General features: G+C 40.6%; 1 protein-coding gene across 5 annotated transcripts; it reads right to left on the bottom strand.

The window, feature by feature from the left end:
• Window positions 1-21: 21 nt before the first annotated feature.
• On the bottom strand, window positions 22-19,488 carry ZNF470 (zinc finger protein 470). 5 transcript variants are annotated; one of them, XM_055237614.2, is made up of 7 exons: window positions 18,918-19,461; window positions 18,067-18,192; window positions 16,593-16,684; window positions 12,093-12,219; window positions 11,880-11,975; window positions 8,323-9,888; window positions 22-2,579 (listed from the first exon to the last, which is right to left on the bottom strand). In XM_055237614.2, the coding sequence occupies exons 3-7, from the start codon at window positions 16,650-16,652 to the stop codon at window positions 2,551-2,553; spliced, it is 1,878 nt and encodes a 625-aa protein (XP_055093589.1). In that variant the 5' UTR covers window positions 16,653-16,684; window positions 18,067-18,192; window positions 18,918-19,461; the 3' UTR covers window positions 22-2,550. The 5 variants fall into 5 exon arrangements, with proteins under 5 accessions (XP_055093589.1, XP_055093585.1, XP_055093586.1 ...); XM_055237610.2 differs by lacking the exon at window positions 22-2,579 and adding an exon at window positions 17,451-17,724 and having other exon boundaries at window positions 3,715-9,888; XM_055237611.2 differs by lacking the exon at window positions 22-2,579 and having other exon boundaries at window positions 3,715-9,888; window positions 18,918-19,488.
• Between the last annotated feature and the right edge of the window lie 2,099 nt (window positions 19,489-21,587).

Below are 21,587 nucleotides of genomic sequence, written 5' to 3' on the forward strand. Positions count from 1 at the left end.
GAATCAGTCTACAATGGTCAATTAAAAATCTTACTTTTTTTTTTTTATTACATTGAACATAAAGATCAATGTGTGTGTGCTTAAAGTAGATCAGTATGTGTGTAAGTCTTTTTAATAAAGAAAAAACTCTTTCAGTGGGAACAAAGGAATACGTGGCTGGTTCCTTTATGCAAGGTGATTTGTTAGAACAAAATAAAGATGGAATATGTGTGCACACGTTACATGATGTTTTAGCCCATTCTTCTCATGACTCATCTGCCTTCATTTTCACAAAACAAAACACCACATTTCCAGCTGTCACTGGAGAGTGAGAACATTGGGAAGGCTCTGTCACCTATCCATCCCCCGGATGACAAAACCCCACCCCAGCATCCCTTCCCGTCTGGCCCTCTCAGGGGGCAGATCATTGTGGTTTTGATACACAGTTCCCTAATGGCGAGTGATGTTGAGCATCTTTTCATATACTTGTTTTTCATTCATATATTTTCTTTGGATAAATGTCTATTCAAACCTTTTGCCTATTTTTAATTGGGTTATTTGTCTTGTTATTGTTAAGTTGTAATTCTGGATTCATGTCCTTTACAGATAAATGATTTGCAAATATCTTCTCTCATTTTGTGAATTTATTGTTTCACTTTATTGATGGTGTCTTTTGAAGCACAGATTTTTTGTTTGTTTTTAAGACAGTGTCTTGCTCTGTCACCCAGGCTGATGTGTGGTGATGTGATCACAGCTCACTGAAGCCTTGATCTCCCAGGCTCAAGCAATCTTCTCACCTCAGCCTCTCGAGTAGCTGGGATTACAGGCATGCACCAACTCATCTATTAATTTTTTTTTTTTTGTAGAGACCAGATCTCACTATGTTGCCCAGGCTAGTCTCAAACTTTTCCTCAAGTGATCCTCTCACCTTAGCCTCCCAAAGTCCTGGGATTACAGGCATGAGGTACCATGCCCAGCCTTGAAGCATAGATGTTTTAAATTTTGATACAGTCCAACTTGTTTTGCTTTTGTTGCTTGTACTTTGACAGTTGTATCTATGAAACTATTTCCAAATCCAAGGTCATGAATATATACCACTATGTTTCTTCTAAGAGTTTTATGATTTGGGTTATTGCATTTAGATATTTGATCTATTTGCATTTGTTTTCATATATAGTGTGAGGTAGGGGTCCAAATTCATTCATTCATTCTTTTTTTTTTTTTTTTTTTTTGAGACAGTGTTGCTCTGTCGCCCAGGCTGGAATGCAGTGGCACAACCTTGGCTCACTGCAAGCTCCGCCTCCCGGGTTCACATCATTCTCCTGCCTCAGCCTCCCGAGTAGCTAGTATTACAGGTGCGCACCACTACACTCAGCTAATTTTTTGTATTTTTAGTAGAGATGGGGTTTCACCATGTTAGCCAGGATGGTCTCGATCTCCTGACCTCATGATCCGCCTGCCACGGCCTCCCAAAGTGCTGGGATTACAGGCATGAGCCACCGTGCCCGGCCCCAAATTCAGTCTTTTGCAGGTAGATATCCAGTGATCCCACCATTATTTGTTGAAATGACTTTTCTTTCTTTTCTTTTTTTTTTTTTTTTGAGACACAGTCTGACTCTGTCACCCAGGCTGGAGTGCAATGGCACAATCTCAGCTCACTGTAACCTCTGCCTCCTGAGTTCAAGCAATTCTCCTGTCTCAGCCTCCGAGTAGCTGGGATTACAGGTGCACGCCACCACAGCCGGCTAATTTTTTGTATTTTTAGTAGAGACTGGGTTTCACCATATTCTCCAGGCTGGTCTCGAACCCCTGAGCTCAGGCAATCCACATGCCTTGGCCTCCAAAAGTTCTAGAATTACAGGCATGAGTCACCGCGCCTGGCCGAAACAACTCTTCTTATCCCACATTAAATTGTTTTGACATCCTTGTTGAAAATCAATTGAGCACAGATGTATGGGTTTATTTCTGGATCTTAATTTCTGTTCCATTGATCTCTGTAACTATCCTTATGCCAGTACTGCATAGTCTTGGTTACTACAGTTTTGATTTAAAATTGGAAAGTGTGAGTCTCTAACTTTGTTTTGCTTTTTAAATATTGTTTTGGCTGTTCCGAGTCCCTTGTGCTTCCATATGAATTTTAGGATCAGCTTGTCAATTTCCACAAAAAGGAAATTAGATTGCATTGAACATGTAGATAATGTTGGGAAGCATTGCCATCTTAATAATATTAAGCCTTCCAATGCATAAACATGGGATTTTCTTTCAATAATATTTTATAGTTTTCAGAATCTAACTTTTGTACTTTTGTTGATTCCTAAGTATTTAATTCCTTTTGATGCTATTGTAGGTAGAATTTTTTAAATCTTATTTTTAAATTGTTCTTTGCTTCTGCTGCCAGGAGCCCCAAAAAGCCTCCCTAAGGCCCCAAACAATCTGCCCAAGGACTCTCAGGCCATGCAGAATTAAAGGCTCTCTCTGAAGTCACATTAGTCCCAGAGGTGGCTCACCTGGTGGGGCAGTTTGGTGTCACTCCCATTTCAATTAGTCTTTTGATCAGAGATTCTCCTTCAATTACAATCTCTCTACATAGCATTCTTGACCTGCCAGAGAGTCAGTATAATGGTTTTAAAATCCATTAGACAAACGGTGTTTTTCCCATGGGAAGAATGAATGTATAGGTTTCTGGACTCTTGTTAGGAGACCTGATGTTGCAACACAAGAAACAATCCAGCATTCCTGTCTTTTAAAGTCTGAACAACATCCTTTACATTATGTTAAGAGATTTCTGGCCTTATAATGTAATTTATTAGAGGCCAGCATTTGGTACATGGATGAGTTCAACAAATTCTTAGAACCATGGCAGGCTACTCAAGCCACTTTGTCAATATATTCAGCCTCCTCAAATTTCACTTCCACAAATGCCCGATTTTTCTTAATCTACACTAGTAAACTAACTGCCGAAAATTCTTCTAAGATACAGTTACTCTTTGCCCTATTTTAATTTTGTATGTATGTGTGATTTTATTTATCTGTTTTTTCAAACAGGGTCTGGCTTTGTCACCTAGGCTGGACTGCAGTGGTGTGATCATGGCTCACTGCAGCCTCGAACTCCTGGGCTCAAGCAATCCTCCCACCCCAGCCTCCCGAGTAGTTAGGTGCCACCATGACTGGAAAATTTAATTTTTTTTTTAGATATGAGATAAGGTCATGCTACATTGCCCAGGCTGGTCTCAAACTCCTGGTCTCAAATGATCCTCCTGCCTGGGCCTCCCAAAGTGCTAGGATTACAGGCATGAGCCACTGTGCTCAGCCTGATTTTTGCATTTAATGTTACGGTCATGTTAAATTCACTTTGTTATTCCATGTGAGCAACAATGGAATGGGGGAATAAGATGAATTGTTAGCTGTCTCTTCAGAGCAGCCATATGTACCTATGCAAACAGATGTTAATAGGTGGTATATCACACGAATCCAGAAGTTCAGTATATTCCAACCCTTTGGATCATCTCCAATATCACCTTTCCAATAGTAGAGCTACATTTTTTTCTATTCAATATTCTGTTACACAAGAAGTACGACCATATATCCTGCTTTGCTGAGGATATGAACACCTGTTGTCAAGTGCCCTGTGCGGTTAGCTACCCCTTTCACTCTCAAAAATGTCCCAGTTTGGACAACAAATTATATGGTCATTGCATTAATCAGTTTAGGCTGCCATAACAGTATACCACAGACTGGGGGGCTTAAACAACCAACATTTATTTTCTCACAGTTCTGGAGACTAAAAGTCCAAGATCAAGGTGCTGGCAGGGCTGGTTCCTGGTGAGGTCTCTCCTCCTGGCTTGCAGATGGCAGCATTCTTGTTGTGTCCTTACATGGCATTTCCTCTGTGCACATGTGGAGAGACAGAGCTCTGGTGTCTCTTCCTCTTATAAGGACACTAGTCCTATGGGATTAGGGCCTCACTCTTATGTCCTAACATAACCTTAGTTTCTTAAAGGCCTTATGTCCAAATACAGTCACTTTGGGGTTTAGGACTTCAACAAGTAAATTTGGTGGTGGTAGAGGCCAGCATTTGGTGGTGCTGGTGGGAACACAATTCAGAACTGAATTAACAATTCAATTCACAGTGACTCTTGTGAATAAAGTATAAAATTTAACCAGCATTCCACTTTAACAAGGCGTAAAAATAGTCTCTAAATTTGGTTATGAGCCATCTTAACCCTATGACTTTAAACAATGTAAGACATCTTTCAACAATATCATACAAAATCCCTTAGTTGAATTTTTTTGCCTTAATGCTAGAAATTCAAGAGCTAAACTTTAAGTTATTCAAAGCCGTTAGATACCAGTATCTATACCTTTTGGATTCAGCATTCTCCATCCTCTTTAAATTGTCATTATCCAGAACCCTAGACCTCTATTCATCCCAGGTGACTATAATGAATAATACTCAGGTGTTTGCTCATCACACACCATGAGATGCTTTCCAGTCTAGAAAATAAGTCTTATTTGCCCCATCTCATCCAAAAAGCAACTCCCAATACCTGAATTTTCCAAAGATTCTAATGCCTATTACCCAATCTTCATACCAAATTCTGTATGATTGTTTCTTTACTTTCAAGCAACTGACCAACAGGAGGCAAAAATCAAGTACCGGAAAGATGATGGGTAGTTTGAGGAATCACAGACTTAGAAAGTACAAAAACCAGGGTGGTTCCAAGGACCAATCAAAAGAATAACTGCATCAGCTTTTAGGGAGTTGCCATTGGATGACATAGATCCAAATGCCTTTTGAAATTTAGAGACGATTTTATTGGCCACGTCCATCAGAAACATATGGTAGGGTATGGCCAGTTACTCAAAAGGAAAAGATGAGATAGTGCAGCCAAAAGGAGGAGGCAAGGGAAACTGGGCAGAGAAAAACAGATGCCTACTATAATATATATTTTGACTTTTGTTTTTGATATTACAATTATGGGCCTATACTACAATACAGGTCTGCAATTTTTCATTTAGTATAGCACAGCTATCTTTCTGACTATATACATTGATATTTTTTCAACAGCTGCATAATTCCTATTGAATGGATATATACCATAATTAATTTATTTATTACCCTGATGGACACTTGTTGTTTTAATAGTTTACCATCAATTTTTTTGCCACTAATACATTTATCTACCTTTGTATATGTTGGTTTCCAAGGAATATTAATTCAAAGGGTATATACATAAAGCAATAGATATGTAATCAACAATGGAATTCCCTTGTTTCCACACATTCACCAATACTGAATGTTATCACTCAATTAGTCAGTCTTTTGGGGAAAAAATAGATAATCACTTTAATTTGCATTTCTTGATTTCTAGTGATATTGGATAATTTTCATTAACTGCTTTCATTTCATCTTTTGTGAATGGGACATTAGCTTTGTCCATTTTTCTAAGTTGCAGATTATTATTGGTTTGTAATAGTACTTTGAATATCACGAATTACAGTCCTTTATTATATCTGTTGCAAACACTTTGTGTCAGTCTCTCATTTATCTATTGACTATGTTTTCCACCATATAAAAGCCTAATGTCAGCTTTGGGGCTATGCATTAGTGCTTAAAGTCTATTTCAAACCAAGGGTACATAAATATTAGTCTGTTTTTCATGTACTTTAATTTTACATTTAGACCTTTAATCTCTCAGGCCCTCATTAGTGTGAAAGGTACAGATCCGTTTTTCCAGTGAGCTAAGTTTCCCAATGCCATTTGATCAAACCACCTTTTCCCCACTACAATGAAAAATCCTTTTTATCATATATAAGGAGAGTCTGAAAGCTCCACATTCTCTGGTGAGACTACCCATCCCCTAGCCATTATGCTTCTATCAGCAGAATTGAAGAGGGAGCCCCAAGCTCCATTTTCTAGCAATCATGCATTGTGGGTAAGAGCTTCCCTCACATGGCCCTCCATACTTCCACAGAAAGCAGTTAAGAGGGAACCCAAGAGCTCTGGGTGCTTCCGTTGAAAAAAAAAAAAAAAAAAGTACTCTTCCAGGGATGGCCATAACTACAAAAGGACAAGGGATTCCTCTTCGAGGTGATGAAAATGTTCTAAAATTGATGGTGGTGATGGTTGCACAACTCCGTGAATGAACTAAAAGCCGTAAGTTGTACACTTTAAGTGGAGCTTTGGGGCTCCCTCTTAAAGAGAAGGATATGCGTGTTCTTCTCCAGAATTGCTTTGTCTCAATAAAGCTGTCACTCAAAAAATACCCTTCCGCCAGCTTCTAAATCAACATTTATATGAGTGAATGTAACTGCCATGATCTCTGTTAAACCATCAATCCTCCCTTCCTCCAACACTCAAAGCATCATAAACAATATCTGCCTTGGGACTATCATGACTATTTTCATTATGCCTTTTGTGTCTTGCAGTTACCTCTAGTTCTTTCCTCATCCTCTAATACCCACGTTCTGGGGATAGTAAGGTGCCTGATCCAGCACTCCCTAGCTTCTTTTTTAGATCATTTCTCTTTATGGGACATATCATATACTTATCACATGGCATGCATTTAATTTTTTCTGTTCTACTAGATCTGTAAGAGCATGTATTTTTGTCCATCTTGTACCTTATTGTATCCCCCAGCACCTAAAACAGTGTGTGAAACATTAGCAAATGTTCAATTAGGATTAGTACTACAATCCCAATGTCAACTACATTCCTTGTTAAAATCAAAATTCTACAGATGATCAGAATCAGCTTCTCAACTAAAAAATATATGGACACTTTTATTGGAATATCAATGAATTTACGATTTAGGGAGAAATATTTTCATCAGACTTTCTACACAGAGGCATGTCTAGCCTTCCTATTTTTAAATATTTTAAAAATAAGTTTAAGTTGTAACATCTACATTCAGAAACTAATTGTAGTGTACATATTTTTATGTTTTGGCATGTCTTGTCAATCTCATGGAACAAGATGGAAGGTCTTATTGCATTTTATTTTATGCTAGAACAATTTAAATACCACACGAATTGTCTGTGGTACTTTTATAAAGGTCAAAGTATTGAACTACCCTTTTCAGTTTGTTTCTTGGCTATTAATCTATTCAAGTTTTTTTGGCTTGTTACTTTTAGTTTACTACTACCTACCCTGGTTAGTCCTACATTCTACCAAATGCTTTTGTTCTTTTTTTGTTTTTCCTTGAGACAGTGTCTGGCTCTGCTGCCCAGCTGGAATTGCAGTGGTGTGATCATGACTCACTGCACCCCCTACCTCCTAGGCTCAAGCAATCCTCCTGCTTCAGCCTCCTGAGTAGCTAGAACTACAGGTGTGCACCACCACGCCTGGCTAATTTCTGTATTTTTTGTAGAGACAGGGTTTCACCATGTTGCTCATGTTGGTCTCGAACTCCTGAGCTCAAGCAATCTGCCTGCCTCAGCCTCCCAAAGTGCTGGGACTACAGGCATGAGCCACTGCACCCAGCTAAAAGCTTTTGTTCTAATTGGCTGATTCTCTCTTCTCAGTGTCAGGTCAAGTGAGAGTTGCTCATCAACAATGTCACAGAGGGAGTGATAAGCCACCACGTTACCTTGTGTACCACAAATCTTTCAATTCTGAGTTTGTTCATCTTTCCTCTCTACCAGGAGAGTAGTCTTCTGTCTGCTCTAAAATCTTAGTCTTGACTTACTGTTGGTTTACTTACTGCTTAATATGATAGTCTGTAAGGAAACCTTTACCTTAATGGCTAGCATTTATTTAGCAATAACTATATGCCAGTGTTTGCTAAATCCTTGAAATGGATTAGTTAATATATTTTTCAAATCGAGTGTCTTAAATGGGAAAATAACATAAATATGTATTTTTATTTTTAAAAGGTTAGGCTGCCTACAGTGTTAAACATGTAGCTGATAGGAGCAAAAGGGGCAACAGTTATGCTACTGCAGAAATCCAGATGAGATGGTTGCGTCTTGGACTATGATGATGGGACATGTGCTGGAAAAAAGCAGATGGATTCTAGAAGCATTTACAAGATTGAATCTATAGGACTTGGTGGTATGGGAGGGCAGAGGAGAGAATAACTGATGACTCTCCGGTATGAATTCGCTGATGATGAGCAAGATGTACACTCTGCCTGAAGGCTTTTCCACATTCTTTACACTCATAGGGCCTTTCTCCAGTATGAATTCTCTTATGTAGAGTAAGATGGGCAACCTGGCTGAAGGCTTTGCTACATTCCTTACACTCATAAGGTTTCTCTCCTGTATGAATTCTCTGATGTAGAGTAAGGGATTTACGATGGCTAAAGGCTTTCCCACAAACATTACATTCATAAGGTTTCTCACCAGTATGACATCTCTGATGACAAATCAGGGATGCCCTCTGTCTGAATGCCTTCCCACATTCAAGACATTCATACGGTCTTTTGCCAGTGTGGAGTCTCTGATGTTGAACAAGATATGAGCCATCACTAAAGGCCTTCCCACATTCAATACATTCATAAGGCTTCTCACCAGTGTGAACTCTCTGGTGCTGAACAAGGTGTGCAATCTGACTGAAGGCCTTACCACATTCCTTACATTCATAAGGTTTCTCCCCAGTGTGTATTTTCTGATGTTGTGCAAGGTGTGCATTCTGGCTGAAGGTTTTGCTGCATTCCTTACATTCATAAGGTTTCTCTCCAGTATGAATTCTCTGATGATGAGCAAGATGCGTGCTCTGCCGGAAAGCTTTCCCACATTCTTTACATTCATAGGGTTTCTCTCCAGTATGAACTCTCTGATGAAGAGTAAGAGACCCACGATGGCTGAACGCTTTCTCACAGATATTGCATTCATAAGGTTTCTCTCCTGTATGAATTCTCTGATGTACTGTCAGAGATGAGCCATGGCTAAAAGCCTTCCCACACACATTACATTTGTAAGGTCTCTCTCCAGTATGAATTCTCTTATGCTGAATAAGTCCTATGTGATCAGTGAAAGCCTTCCCACAATCAATACAGTCAAAGGGTTTCTCTCCAGTATGATAATATCGCCGATGACGTATAAGAGAAGCATTCTGCCTGAAAGCTTTCCCACAGTCAATACATTCATAAGGTCTTTTCCCAGTGTGAATCCTTCGATGATGAGCTAGGGATGAACAATCACTAAAAGCCTTCCCACATTCAATACATTCATAGGGTTTCTCTCCAGTGTGGACCCTCTGATGTTGAGCAAGGTGTGCAAGCTGGCTGAATGCTTTATTACACTGCTTACACTGATAAGGTTTCTCTCCAGTATGAACTCTCTGGTGTTGAACAAGATGAGCATTCTGGCTGAAGGCTTTCCCACATTCAGGACATTCAAAAGGTTTTTCTCCTGTGTGTATTCTCTGATGTTGAGCAAGGTGGGCACTCTGGCTAAAGGCTTTTCCACATTCAATACATTCATAGGGTTTCTCTCCTGTATGAATTCTTTGGTGAAGAGTAAGGGTTGAGATTTTGCTGAATATCTTCTCACAGTCGTTACATTTTAAAAGCTTCTTTTCTCCACAGTCTTGCTTGTGTTTTTTCACAACTGAATGTGTTTTTAAGCTTTTCTTATCTGTATGAAAATTAAATATTCTCTCTTCCATGGGAAAAATCTGTTTTATGTAAGATAATGTATTCGGATGAAAAACTGTCCCAGATTTGTTAGAGTGGTCTCTTTTTTCAATAAGAGTATCTGTATGAGTGATGGTCTCTTGCCTAAAATGTGTCTTCTGGTTTACAAGCTCCCTCTCAAACAGGTCTTCACATTTCCAGTTTTTCCCTAATGTTGAACATTCAAGGTCATAGTTTGTAAGTCTTTCCATTATTATTGCCGGGGGTAACTTTTCTTCATAAATATCCTGGTTTAAAGATAATGACTTGGTCACCCACACACACTCCAAGTCTGAAAGATATTAAGGAAGCAAATGTCTCCTTTATTAAATGCTAGAATAATGGAAATTTCGAAAATGAAAATGTGAATCATATAGTTATTGAAACCCACAAGCAGAGGTACTTTTTTATGGTTCTTATGTAAGATTAGGTGATACAACCATCCTTGCACTGCTGTAATAAATCCTCATTGGTCATGGTATACTATTTCAATATGACCTTTTAAGATTTTGAACCAATATTGATAATTGAGGTTTGTCTCTAATTTCTCTTTTTGGTGCTATTTTGGTAATTTTGGTATCATAGGATATGCTGTATTCATAAACGAAAATTTTTTAAACTCTCTTTTTGTTCTCTATCCCAGAACAATTTAAACAAGATTGATGATATTTTTCCTTAAAGAACTATTTGGGGATGTGGCTTCTTTTCTTGGGGGAGGCAGTTCCTATACAACATTCTACACTTCTTTGATGGTAACCTACTTGTTTAAATGTTGTATCTCCTCTTGGTATCAGCTATGGTAACCTACATTATTATATTCTCCTAGAATATCATCTATTTTTTCAAATTATTTTACGGAGAGTTGAGGAAAATAGATTCATAGGATTCTTTTAAGCTCTTATGCATGTGTGGTTATTTATAATTATTTTGTTTTTGTGTTTTCTCTCATTTGTCCTTAGTTTATATACAGTATTGGTTTACTAATGAAGTATGTACAATACTTTATTTTCAGTAGCGCTACTGTTTCTAATTCGTTTATTCCTACTTTTATTTGTAGAAGTATAAATCACTACATATAACTTATCTGGGTTTTCCTTAAATTCATTTTGTTCTTTTTCTAATATCGTGAATTGGATGCTTACTGATTTTCATTATTTCTTATTTATTAATGTACATAGGACCACAAGTAACCCACAATCCTCTTCTTGAAACTGTAAGAACTGAAAGTAAGGCCAGGTGTGGTGGTGCATTCCTGTAGTCCTAGCTACTCAAGAAGCTGTGGTGGGAGTCTTGCTTGAGCCCAAAAGTTCAACTCCAGCCTGGGTAACATAGCAAGATCCTGTCTCTTAATTTGAAAAAGTAATAAATAAAATAAAATAAAATAAAAATAAAATAAAATAAAATGAAGAACTGAAAGTAGGAAAAGTCTATGCTACAGGCCACAGATTAAACAAGGACCACCTCATTTGAGGTTCATTTTCTTGCAATATATTTCTGTCGTCTCTTATCTAGCTTTCTAAATCAGTAAAACAGCTACAAAGCAAGGCAAGAAAATTAAAAAAAAAAAATTGAATAAAATACCCTGGGTCAAAAACCCCAGTGAGCACAATATAAGTGGGGAAATGATGTACACAGGGAAAGAAAGTAATATTCATGAGCTAATTTCTTCATCTTTTGTAAGGGTATCAGAAGACAATGTTTGGAATATCAAGCACAAAAATTCTAAAAGATCTTAAAATATATAAATACATAAAGGTAACAACTTGTAGAACTAAAAACTTTTCTAATTCAAAGGGTGGGGTGGTATAAAGAAGAGAGTGAGAAAAAACAGACCTAATAAACAAAACAAGAATAAATAACACAAGAAATACAAAAAAGAAAAAGGCAGAGGGAGTAAAATAGCTGTAATACATGTTAATTCAGTAAACTCACCTTTTAAAGAAAGGAAAATATTTAAACCAGTTCAAAAAACTAAACATCGGCTTGTCTAAAGGATTCAGAAATGTTTGAAGTCAGGGATGATGACAACAATATGGTGCTTGAGTAGAATTAGGTAAACATCAGTAAAACAAGAGCTCAGAAATAGACCCTGGTATGCATAAGAAATCAGTAAAGGTAAAGGAGGCATGTTACACTAGTAGGGAAGAGAATAACCATTCAAAAACTGGTGTTAGAAAAACAAGTTTCAGTTTGGGAGGGAGTTTGAAAGGTGTTTTCCAACAAATTTCAGAGACAAGAACATGTTGAGAACAGTTCCTTTATCTCTAGGTATCCTCCACTTACCTGGGCACAGGCCTCTGGTCATCTCTCCTTTTATCACCCAAGGGTCTTTCTCTTGCTCCAGTAAGGAGATCACATCTGGTTTAGAAATGCAAAGACCTGCATGTAAAAAAACATATAAAAATTGCCTATGCTGTGGAAAACTGTGGGAAATTCTGGTAATGGCATAAAAGACTACTGAGTCATGGGAAGGCAAAAGGAGGAAGATACTCTTACCCACTGAAACTAGGTTCCTGTAGTTTTCTAACATCACCTTCTTGTACAAACTTCTCTGAGCAAGATTCAGCCACTCCCATTCATCTTGGGAAAAGTCTATGGCCACATCTGTGAAAGTCACTGAACCCTAAAATGACACAAATATGATCTTGCTCACTCAGTGTTCACATTCCAGTGTAGCTCTAGGGTAAAGGGTTATGCTGTTCTCACTTTGGGATTAAAAACACTATGTATAAGTAACTGCACTAAGGGTCTAAATGATCCAGGTCAGGTAAGTTATTGGACAACTTTTCTGCCTAGTTATGCTGTACATATTAGGAAAAAGAAAAAAAATGAGATACTCCTTGCTCTTCAAACATTTGCAATTCTAGGTGGTGAGAATACATTACCAATGAAAAAATGCTGACTACATTCAAAACAGGATATAATCAAGTGCTAATGCAATGCTATTCATGTTAGGAGCTAAATCACTTCTCTACATGGAGAAGCTAAAGAGCTCTGAAACTGTGAGAAAAACTTGCCAGGAAGGATGCTGACCTGATGAACATGATTTCAATCTCCACAATATTTTCTAAGAAATCTTAGTGTTCTTGAGATGTTAAGAGGTATGCCTAAAAAATGAAAGAAAAAAAACACCTAGCTATAGTCTTTTCTTCTGAAATAAAAATATATTTGTATTAGGAGAGAAGAACACATTTGAAAAGTTGTTTTTCATTTTCCTTTTTTATTTATTTATTTTGTAGAGACAGGGTCTCACTATATTGCCCAGGCTGATCTCAAACTCCTGGCCTCTCACAATCCTCCCACCTCAGCCTCCCAAAGAGTTGGGATTATAGGCCTGAGCCAACATGCCCAAAAGTTGTTTTCTGATAATCTAATGGGAAATTATCGGGGGAAATAATGTGATGTGAGCACATATCAAGCAACCTGTGTTTTGTTACATGAGCTCCATTTCCTAACCAACCCACAAAGTGATCCACTGGACTGTTACTGGAAGGTTTTCAATTTATTTTATGACTTCACTTATATCAACATCAGACTTTTAAATAAATACCAGTTTTGAATAAATCAGAAAAAAGGTCAGATTACTCCAATGAATTTGGTCTGTAGTACTGACTAGCTGGGTGAGGTTGGCCAAATTTAACTTCCCTGTCCCTCAGTTTTCCCATCTGAAAAATGGAAATATAGTACTTGCTTCATGGCAGCACTGTGAAAATTAAATGAAGAAACAGATCTAAAATGCCTGGCATGATGTAATTGCTTAAGAATTGTTGCCTATGATAAGGATGAAGAAGGACAGAAGGGAAAAAACAAAGAGAAAGAAGAAGAGGAGGCCAAGAAGAACAAGTGAAACATTTCATTTAGTATTTCAATCATAATTCTTACATCTTATTTTACCTAACTGTAGTATGCTACAATAGTTTAGACATAGTCTCTGAATCTAGATTACCTATATTAAAATACTGTTCTGTTTAGTTAAGCTATCAGCTTTGTTTTTAACCATTGAAGATATTTTTATAAACTCAAGAGAACAGTCTATTGTATTTACATACAATATTTCCCATTTCTGTTGCACTTCCTTCACCTGGATGCTCCAAGTTCCCTTCTGGTATAATTTCTATCTGAAGAACTCCCTTTAGTGATTCTTGTAGAATTCTGGCAGTGAATGTTCTTAGTTTTCTTTCCTATGAGTAACTTTATTTTATCGGCATTCCTAAGGACTACTTTCCCTGGACATAGTATTCTAGGTTGACAGTTCTTCATCATTTTTCAGCGGCTGGTTTTTGAGATTTTTTTGTCTTTAGTTTTCAGCAGTTTATTATCAACTAGAAGGCTTCTCCTGCAGCTCTTTCTGTCCACACCATTACCCACTTGCAAGTTTTGAGTCTCTTGAAGGTAAACGCACAATGGTCTGGTGGTACTTCAAATCTGGGGCTTTTTCTCCAATCTGCCTGCTACTCTGTTTTTTTTTTTGGTTTTTTTTTTTTTTTGAGACAGAGTCTTGTTCTGTTGCCCAGATTGGAGTGCAGTGGTACAATCTTGGCTCATGGCAACCTCCGCCATGAGAATCAGTTGATTCTCATGCCTCAGCCTCTTCAATAGCTGGGATTACAGGCATGCACCACCACACCTGGCTAATTTATATATATATATATATATATATATATATATATATATATATATATGTATGTATTTTTTTTTTTTTTTTTTTGTAGAGACAGGGTTTCACCATGTTGGCCAGGCTGGTCTTGAACTCCTGGCCTCAGGTAATCCACCTGCCTCAGCCTCCCAAAGTGCTGGGATTACAGGTGTGAGTCACTGTGTCCAGCCTGCCTGCTACTATTTACCTTACAGAAACCTCAGATTGCTGTTCCAGGCATGCTGTCCTGGTTTTATAGCAACTTTCAGTGGGAAAAAGAGTGGAGTATGCATAGTCCATCTTAACCTTTATGACAAATTCTGCCACTCTTAAAATATTTTCCTCTGGCAACTGACATGAATGCTTTTGTTTAAAATGTCTAAATGTGCTAAGAAACAAGTTACCTTGGTAGTGTATGTTTTGTGGCATTAAACCTAAGAAAAGGTGTCATGCTCTGGCCATAAGTTGTTATGCCTATTTATAAAAAAACAAAAATTTTTGCCAGGCACAGTGGCTCACACCTGTAATACCAGAACTTTGGGAGGCCAAAGCTGGCAGATCACTTGAGGTCAGGAGTTTGAGACTAGCCTGGCCAACATAGTGAAACCCCATCTCTACTTAAAAAAAAAAAAAAAAAAATTAGCCGGGTGTGGTGGCACAGGCCTGTAATCCCAGCTACTTGGGAGACTGAGGCAGGAGAATCATTTGAACCTGGGAGGTCGAGGTTGCAGTGAGCCAAGATTGCACTACTGCACTCTGGCCTGGGCAACAGAGTGAGACTCCATCTCAAAAAGAAAAGACCAAAAACAAAACAAACAAAAAACTTAACTACTCCATTTTAAAAAATTTAATTTTCTAAGTTTGTAAACCAAATTCAATACTTTCTTACAATAAGCAATTTGCTGGTGAAACTAGATTAGCAGTTTATCTTAATCAGAACACGAACTGTAGCTCTGAAGCTTCTATTGTTGGCCATAAAAATAATAAAATTTAAAATGTTGTAGAGTAGGGTCAGTTTGAAACTTTAATCCACAAGAAATGAAAAACTAGGAATTTAGTCAAAGAAAATAATCACAGATGAGGGCAAAGATTCAACTACAAGAATAATTACTGCAACACTCTATTAATAGCAGATAATTGTCAACAATTTACCTACGGAACAACAAGGGACTGACTAAACAGATTATGGTACTCAACCTAGAAAGAAGAAAGGATGTAAAACATTCCTTGGCATTTTAAGATGTTCACGGCTCCATGGTCAAATGGGGAGAACAAACCTTTGCATACTCTGTTCAGAATGCCACCAATCCCACCTGTGCCTGCACTTTCTCCATTTCATTCAAGGCATAACTCAGGAATCACTTCCTCTGTGAAGTCCCCCCAACCCTTCCTGCCCTCAGCAGTGAGTAGGATGGTGCAGGCTATATTCTGCTCAAGGATCCCTCACCAAGGAGGCAGGAAGGAGATAAAATACGGTAGACTTCCTCTTGCCATATTGTGTGGCCTGTTACAGAGCTTCACCAGTAGAGAGGAAGCGGCACCTTTTTTTCTAATTCACCCAAAGACATCATATGGGCTATTAATGGCCCTTCCCAAGTATTCCACTGTGAGTCTATTCTCTGCTTGCAGCACTTCTCACACTGCATAAGTGTTGCTGCCTTTTCATTTCTCCAACAGATTATAACCTCTCTGAGAATCAGGACTGAGACTTAGGAACTAGGCATGGAAATTTCCTCTGAGGATTGTACTTCTGCTTTGTCAGATGCCTATGAAAAGACTGAGCACAAGGGAAGGGTTCAGAATGGGTCATTTCTTGAATGAAAAATAAACAATGAGCAGGAAGAAGAGAAGGAACCTCTGAGAGGGCACTGGGCTGTGTGAGTCTATCCCTCACTCACAACCCCATCACATATCAGAAAGGGAAGAAACAGGAAACAGGCCTCAGGGTGGAACTCTTTTTTTTTTTTTTTTTTTTTGAGATGGAGTCTCGCTCTGTCACCCAGGCTGGAGTGCAGTGGCCCGATCTCGGCTCACTGCAAGCTCTGCCTCCCAGGTTCACGCCATTCTCCTGGCTCAGCCTCCCAAGTAGCTGGGACTACAGGCGCCCACCACCACGCCAGGCTAATTTTTTGAATTTTTTAGTAGAGACGGGGTTTCACCATGTTAGCCAGGATGGCCTCGATCTCCTGACCTCGTGATCCGTCTGCCTTGGCCTCCCAAAGTGCTGGGATAACAAGCGTGAGCCACTGTGCCTGGCCAGGGTGGAACTCTTAAGCACAAAATTTTCAGAAGAAAACAAGTATTACCAAATCCTGAAAAGCAAAACTACTTTAATGGGGAGAGGGGGAATACTAACTCACCAGGGACATGGCTTTACAAAGTTTAATTCCTGCCACCTCTACCTCTTCCTGGCTCTTCATTTGGAGAAGAGCTTTACTCTGGGATTGTAGAGCTGGGGAGAAAAAGAAGCAGTGAGAAACCAAATAGCACTAATAATCAAAGTCTGAAAATGCTTTCTTCCCTTCAGCTTCTTCTGTCCTCACTCACAATCCTCACTCCAACTCCCCCACCCAACAGTCCTGATGCTCTTTGGAAGACTTGAAATATATAGCTGGGGTTCCCCTCTGCTCTGGGTTTTCAGGATGAGCATAGTATCTCTTGACCCCCTCTCCCCATCAGCCACCAATTCATTAACAACAGATTTATTAATACTAGGTGTCCTGTGTGTGTACATTTTTTTTTCTAAGACAGGGTCTCACTCTGTTGCCCAGGTTGGAGTACAGTGACGTGATCATAGCTCACTGTATCTTCAAGCTCTGGGCTCAAGGGATCCTCCTGCCTAGGCCTCCTAAGTAGCTAGGACTACAGGCATGTGCCACCATGCCCAGCTAGTTTTTTTACTTTTTATAGAGATGGGGATCTCACTATATTGCCCAACTACTCACTATATTGCTTGAGGCCAGGAGGTGACAACCTCCTGGAGTTGGGTATCTGGTCAACCTCCCGGCCTCAAGCAATCCTCCTGCCTTGGCTTCCCACAGTGCTGGGATTACAAGCATGAGCCACCATGTCTGTGCTGCATATATTAATACTGTCTTTAAATCTCCACAATCTTCAAACAGAATCGGGTATATTGTCACCATTTTACACAAGAAAGCTCTGGGAAGTCAAGTCTTTTTCACAAGTCACACAAATTTATAAATAACCTAGTCACCAACCTAGGTCTGGCTGACTCTATCACAAAAGTTATTTGCTCATACACCAGAAAATAAGTCCTCTGTGCAGTTGGCCAGGATTTGTGAAGATTCTATAAGACAAATTCCTTGGAGAATTCCATCTTTTCCAGAGAGATGCATTCCTTTTGTTACAACAGAGTCCATGTGACTTGCAGACAATGAAATGAAAAAATCCTCATGAGGCCCAGGATTTCATTTCGTTTTGTGACAAACTACAGTGTTGAAGCAGTCCCTTGACTCCACTGAGCCACGTTTCCTTAATTAGGAATAGGATAAAGTATCTGAATTAATTCTAGTTTCTTTCATCTAAATTCCACTGCCTTCTCAAAGGATTATCATAATGATGATAAAAACGAACACATTACATGGCAGGGACTATACCAAGTGCTTTACATGTACGAGGTCATTTAATCCTTATGACAGTACTGTGAGGTATATAATATTACCATCTCCATTTTACCTAAGAACTTAGAGTCATAAACTTTTTAAGAAAAAAACCCCAAACCTGCTCAGTGGAGGTTCTGGGATATGACTCTGTAGTTATTTAACCCTTTCAGAGTCAGTTTCTTTAACTGTCAAAAGTGGCTAAGAAACCTACCTGAGGCAGTAGTTGAGGAGACTACATGACAGCCAGTGACTCTGGAGTCAGCCTGTTCTGCATCTGAATCCCGGTTCTTCCACTTACTAGTGATCACTTATCCTCTCTATGCTTCGGTATCTTCATCTGTAAAAAAGAGGTAAGGTAGTTCCTACTTCGTAATGTTGTGAAATTTGGTGTTGATACTCCCAAAAGGTCTTAGAACTGTGTCTGGCACATAATAAACACTCATTAAACATTAGCTATTACTATTACATGCAGGAAGCTAAACAAGCAAAAGACAATATGGCTAAAAATAGCCCTTCTTCCCCCTTTCTCTTTATTGGAGTGGAGTGGGAGGCCAGAGGGGAGGGAGAGAAGCCCAAGAAATGGGGATAACTTCCGTTATTGACTAGAACGTGATTAAGTCATAGAAAGGCTGGAATGCCGTGGCATTTCTGGGTGAAGCTTTGAATCTCGCCTTCTTCCCAAATCCTGCAGTGATAGATGGGACAAGGCTCTGACGGGTAAAAATCTAAATGCTGAGCTATTCCTTCAACAGCAGCAGAGTACCCTGAGGTAATGCTATAATGGGTAATATTACGGGTAGTGTTCTCTCCCCTGGGCCCTTAGTGATATCCCAAGGACCTGAGTCAGGTTATCTGGTTAGGTGTCTCTGGCCAAGTCAAGGTCCCTCCCTAACTAAACCCAGCTCCACTCTGACCCAAGGTGACCCTCCAAATCTTTCGACTTCCAGGTCCACTCGCCTTAGAAACGGGGGACATCCTCCTCCAGCACCTGAACCCCAAAAGACAATACCCAAAACCTCAATATCCACTCCGGCAGCCGCATCCGTCATCTGTCACTCTTACCTGTGTACTCAGTCCCCATGGTCTTCGCTCCTCGCTGTCCTGTGGACATGGAGCCGTGTCCTGAGCTCTGCCCCTTCCAGATAGGGCCCACAGGAAATGCTTCAGCCGAGGCTGCCCCGCCCGGGCAACTTCCCCGGGTTCTAGGACTTTGCCCACACTGAGCTCTACGCAGTCGATACAGGGGAGGACGGGGTAAGGCTCCTCCGGCCGGGTTTCCTGCTCTTGGCCACTTAAAGTGCTTCACTCATTCCAACACACACCGCCTTCCGCACGCCGCCGGGACGTGCACGCAGGCGCAGATTCGCGGCCACGCACCGGACAGTCACACACCGGGCCGTCATCCCCGCGCGCGCTCGCCCCTCCTCAACGCCGCACCACACGCTCACCACGTATGGGCACTCACAGCCACCAGGCCACACGCGCACGCTCACACCCGCCGCCCACGCAGGAGCCGGGACACCGCCCCCGCCGCGCCCCAGTCCAGCCTCGGCCGCCGCCCAGCCCAGACCTGCTTTCCCCTCAACACTCGGCGGGGCGTGCACTCGCCCGGCTTCGGGTCCTCTCCGGAAGTGGGCGTGTCCTCCGCCGCAATAGCCCCTGGGAAGCGTAGTCCCGAACGGAGGCGGCGTTCAGAAATCGGGCGCCGGCTTTGCCAGGAGCGGCTCCTCTCCAAGCCTGGCGGTCACTACCCTGTGTCCCCTTTTGGGCCTCTCCTGGTCCTCCTGGTTGGATTAGGAGGCCTCTCAGCCCGGAGTCTGGGTCGCCGAAGTACAGGCCCCTTCACTGAAGCGACCCACGGCGCAGGCGTTTCTGGAAGCCATTGCCAGGCTTCGAGTGTTCAGAGGCAGCTGCCAGGCTCAGGACGCAGAGAACTGGCTTCCAGCTCGCAGGAGTGCCCGTCCGTGGTGGGTAGGGTCGCAGGCGTGGGGTGTGCAGGAGCAGTGGGACAGCACTGAAACGCAGTCAGTAAGGCGTAGCGGCTACCTCTGGAGAGGAAAACCATGATAGGACGGGGCTTGGGGCGCGGGCGGGGCCTACGTGATAGAAAAGTGAAGAGATTTGGATTTGTCTGCTTTCCACACTTGTGACTTTCTGATGGTGCGCGTGTGGAACCTGTTTTATTTCATGCCTTCTAGTTACCGCTGTCTGATATACGGTACGCCCCTTACCTCCCCCCACCCCATTTTATCTCTCCCTGCTAGAAGGAGGGTTCCAAGAAGGCACACAGCTTCCGTCCTGTTTAGGATTATATTCTCAGTGACTAAAACAGCACATAGTAGGTACTTAGTTTTTTATTTTTATTTTTTTAGGAAATCACGAAGTCTAGCATTGCCAGTCTCACCATGACACAACATGCTATGGGCTGAATATGTCCTCCCAAAATTAATATGGTGAAACCCTAACCCCTAGTGTGATGACGTTAGGAGGTGGGACTTTGGGGAGGTAACTGGATTTAGATTAGGTCATAAGGGTGATGACCTTATGATGGAGTCAGTGCACTTATAAAAAAAGAGGAAGGAGGGGTCTCCATGTTTACACAACCACCAAGAAAAGGCCATGTGAGGACACAGCAGGATGTAACCCATTTGCAAGCCAACAGGGCCGTCACCAAGAACTGAATGTACCAGCACTTTAACTTCCCAGCCTCCAGAACTGTGAAAAATAAAGTCTCTTAGTCAAGTCACTTAGTCCATATTTTGTTATAGCAGTCTCAGCTGACCAAGACCCAGCCATCAGACATACTGGCTCACCAGAAATTAACTTACCCTCCCAGTCACACTCGATCACTCAAGGCCACACAGTGACATCTAGACTGGACTCTCCTGGGTCCAATTTATGTCAGACATCATAAACAACATAATAAAGCCAAGTCTAGCTGTGAAGATACTTTCTCTATGAAACAGCAAATGTCATCTTAGAGCTTGTAACTTTTGTGGTTATTTGAGTTGGATAAAAATGATAATATTCTCATTTTCGCTCTGGCATATAAAGAGCTTGGAAGCCTTCATTCCCATCCTCACAACAACAAAATCATTCAACAAACTGAAAATCAACTTTTCTTAGATCCATCAGAGAACTGAAGATAGAAGGGAAACTGACACCCCAAAATTCTGAGAAAGAAAAATACATAAAATTATAGCCAAGATTAGCTTACTTGAAGCAGAAGTCACTGGAGCTATAAACTGGTAGAAACTTTTATTTTATAATTTTGATGAATTGCTGGAGGCTTAGTGTGGGCTAACTGAGTAAAAACTCCTAGGGACCTAATCTTAGATGGGCCCCCACACTTTCGTGAATTTTACCTCCAGAAACCCTATCAAATTCTCTCAGTGAAGAATGGGGAAAAATCTCAGGTTTTTGGGCAAGAGGAGGAGAAAAGTAACCACAGCATTCTCCATAATAAACACCTGCACTCCAAGAAAAACTACTTACTAGAGTCTTGTTGGACCTTGGGGAGAGGCAATTGACCAGCTCCAGTCCCTCTATAGCCTGTCTATCTCAGTAAGGCAGGATTTTTGAAAAGCTAAGAAGTGCTTATGAAGATCACAGTCCAAGGCCTCAAGCCCACTAGAAAAACAGTATTTAATAATAAGACTATAGAATGCTTCCCTCCCCACTGTACCTCACTGCCACACTAATGGGGTTCTGGTCAATAACAGTAGATTACAA

The sequence above is a fragment of the Symphalangus syndactylus genome, chromosome 13, assembly GCF_028878055.3.
Source record: "Symphalangus syndactylus isolate Jambi chromosome 13, NHGRI_mSymSyn1-v2.1_pri, whole genome shotgun sequence".
Lineage (NCBI taxonomy): Eukaryota > Metazoa > Chordata > Mammalia > Primates > Hylobatidae > Symphalangus > Symphalangus syndactylus.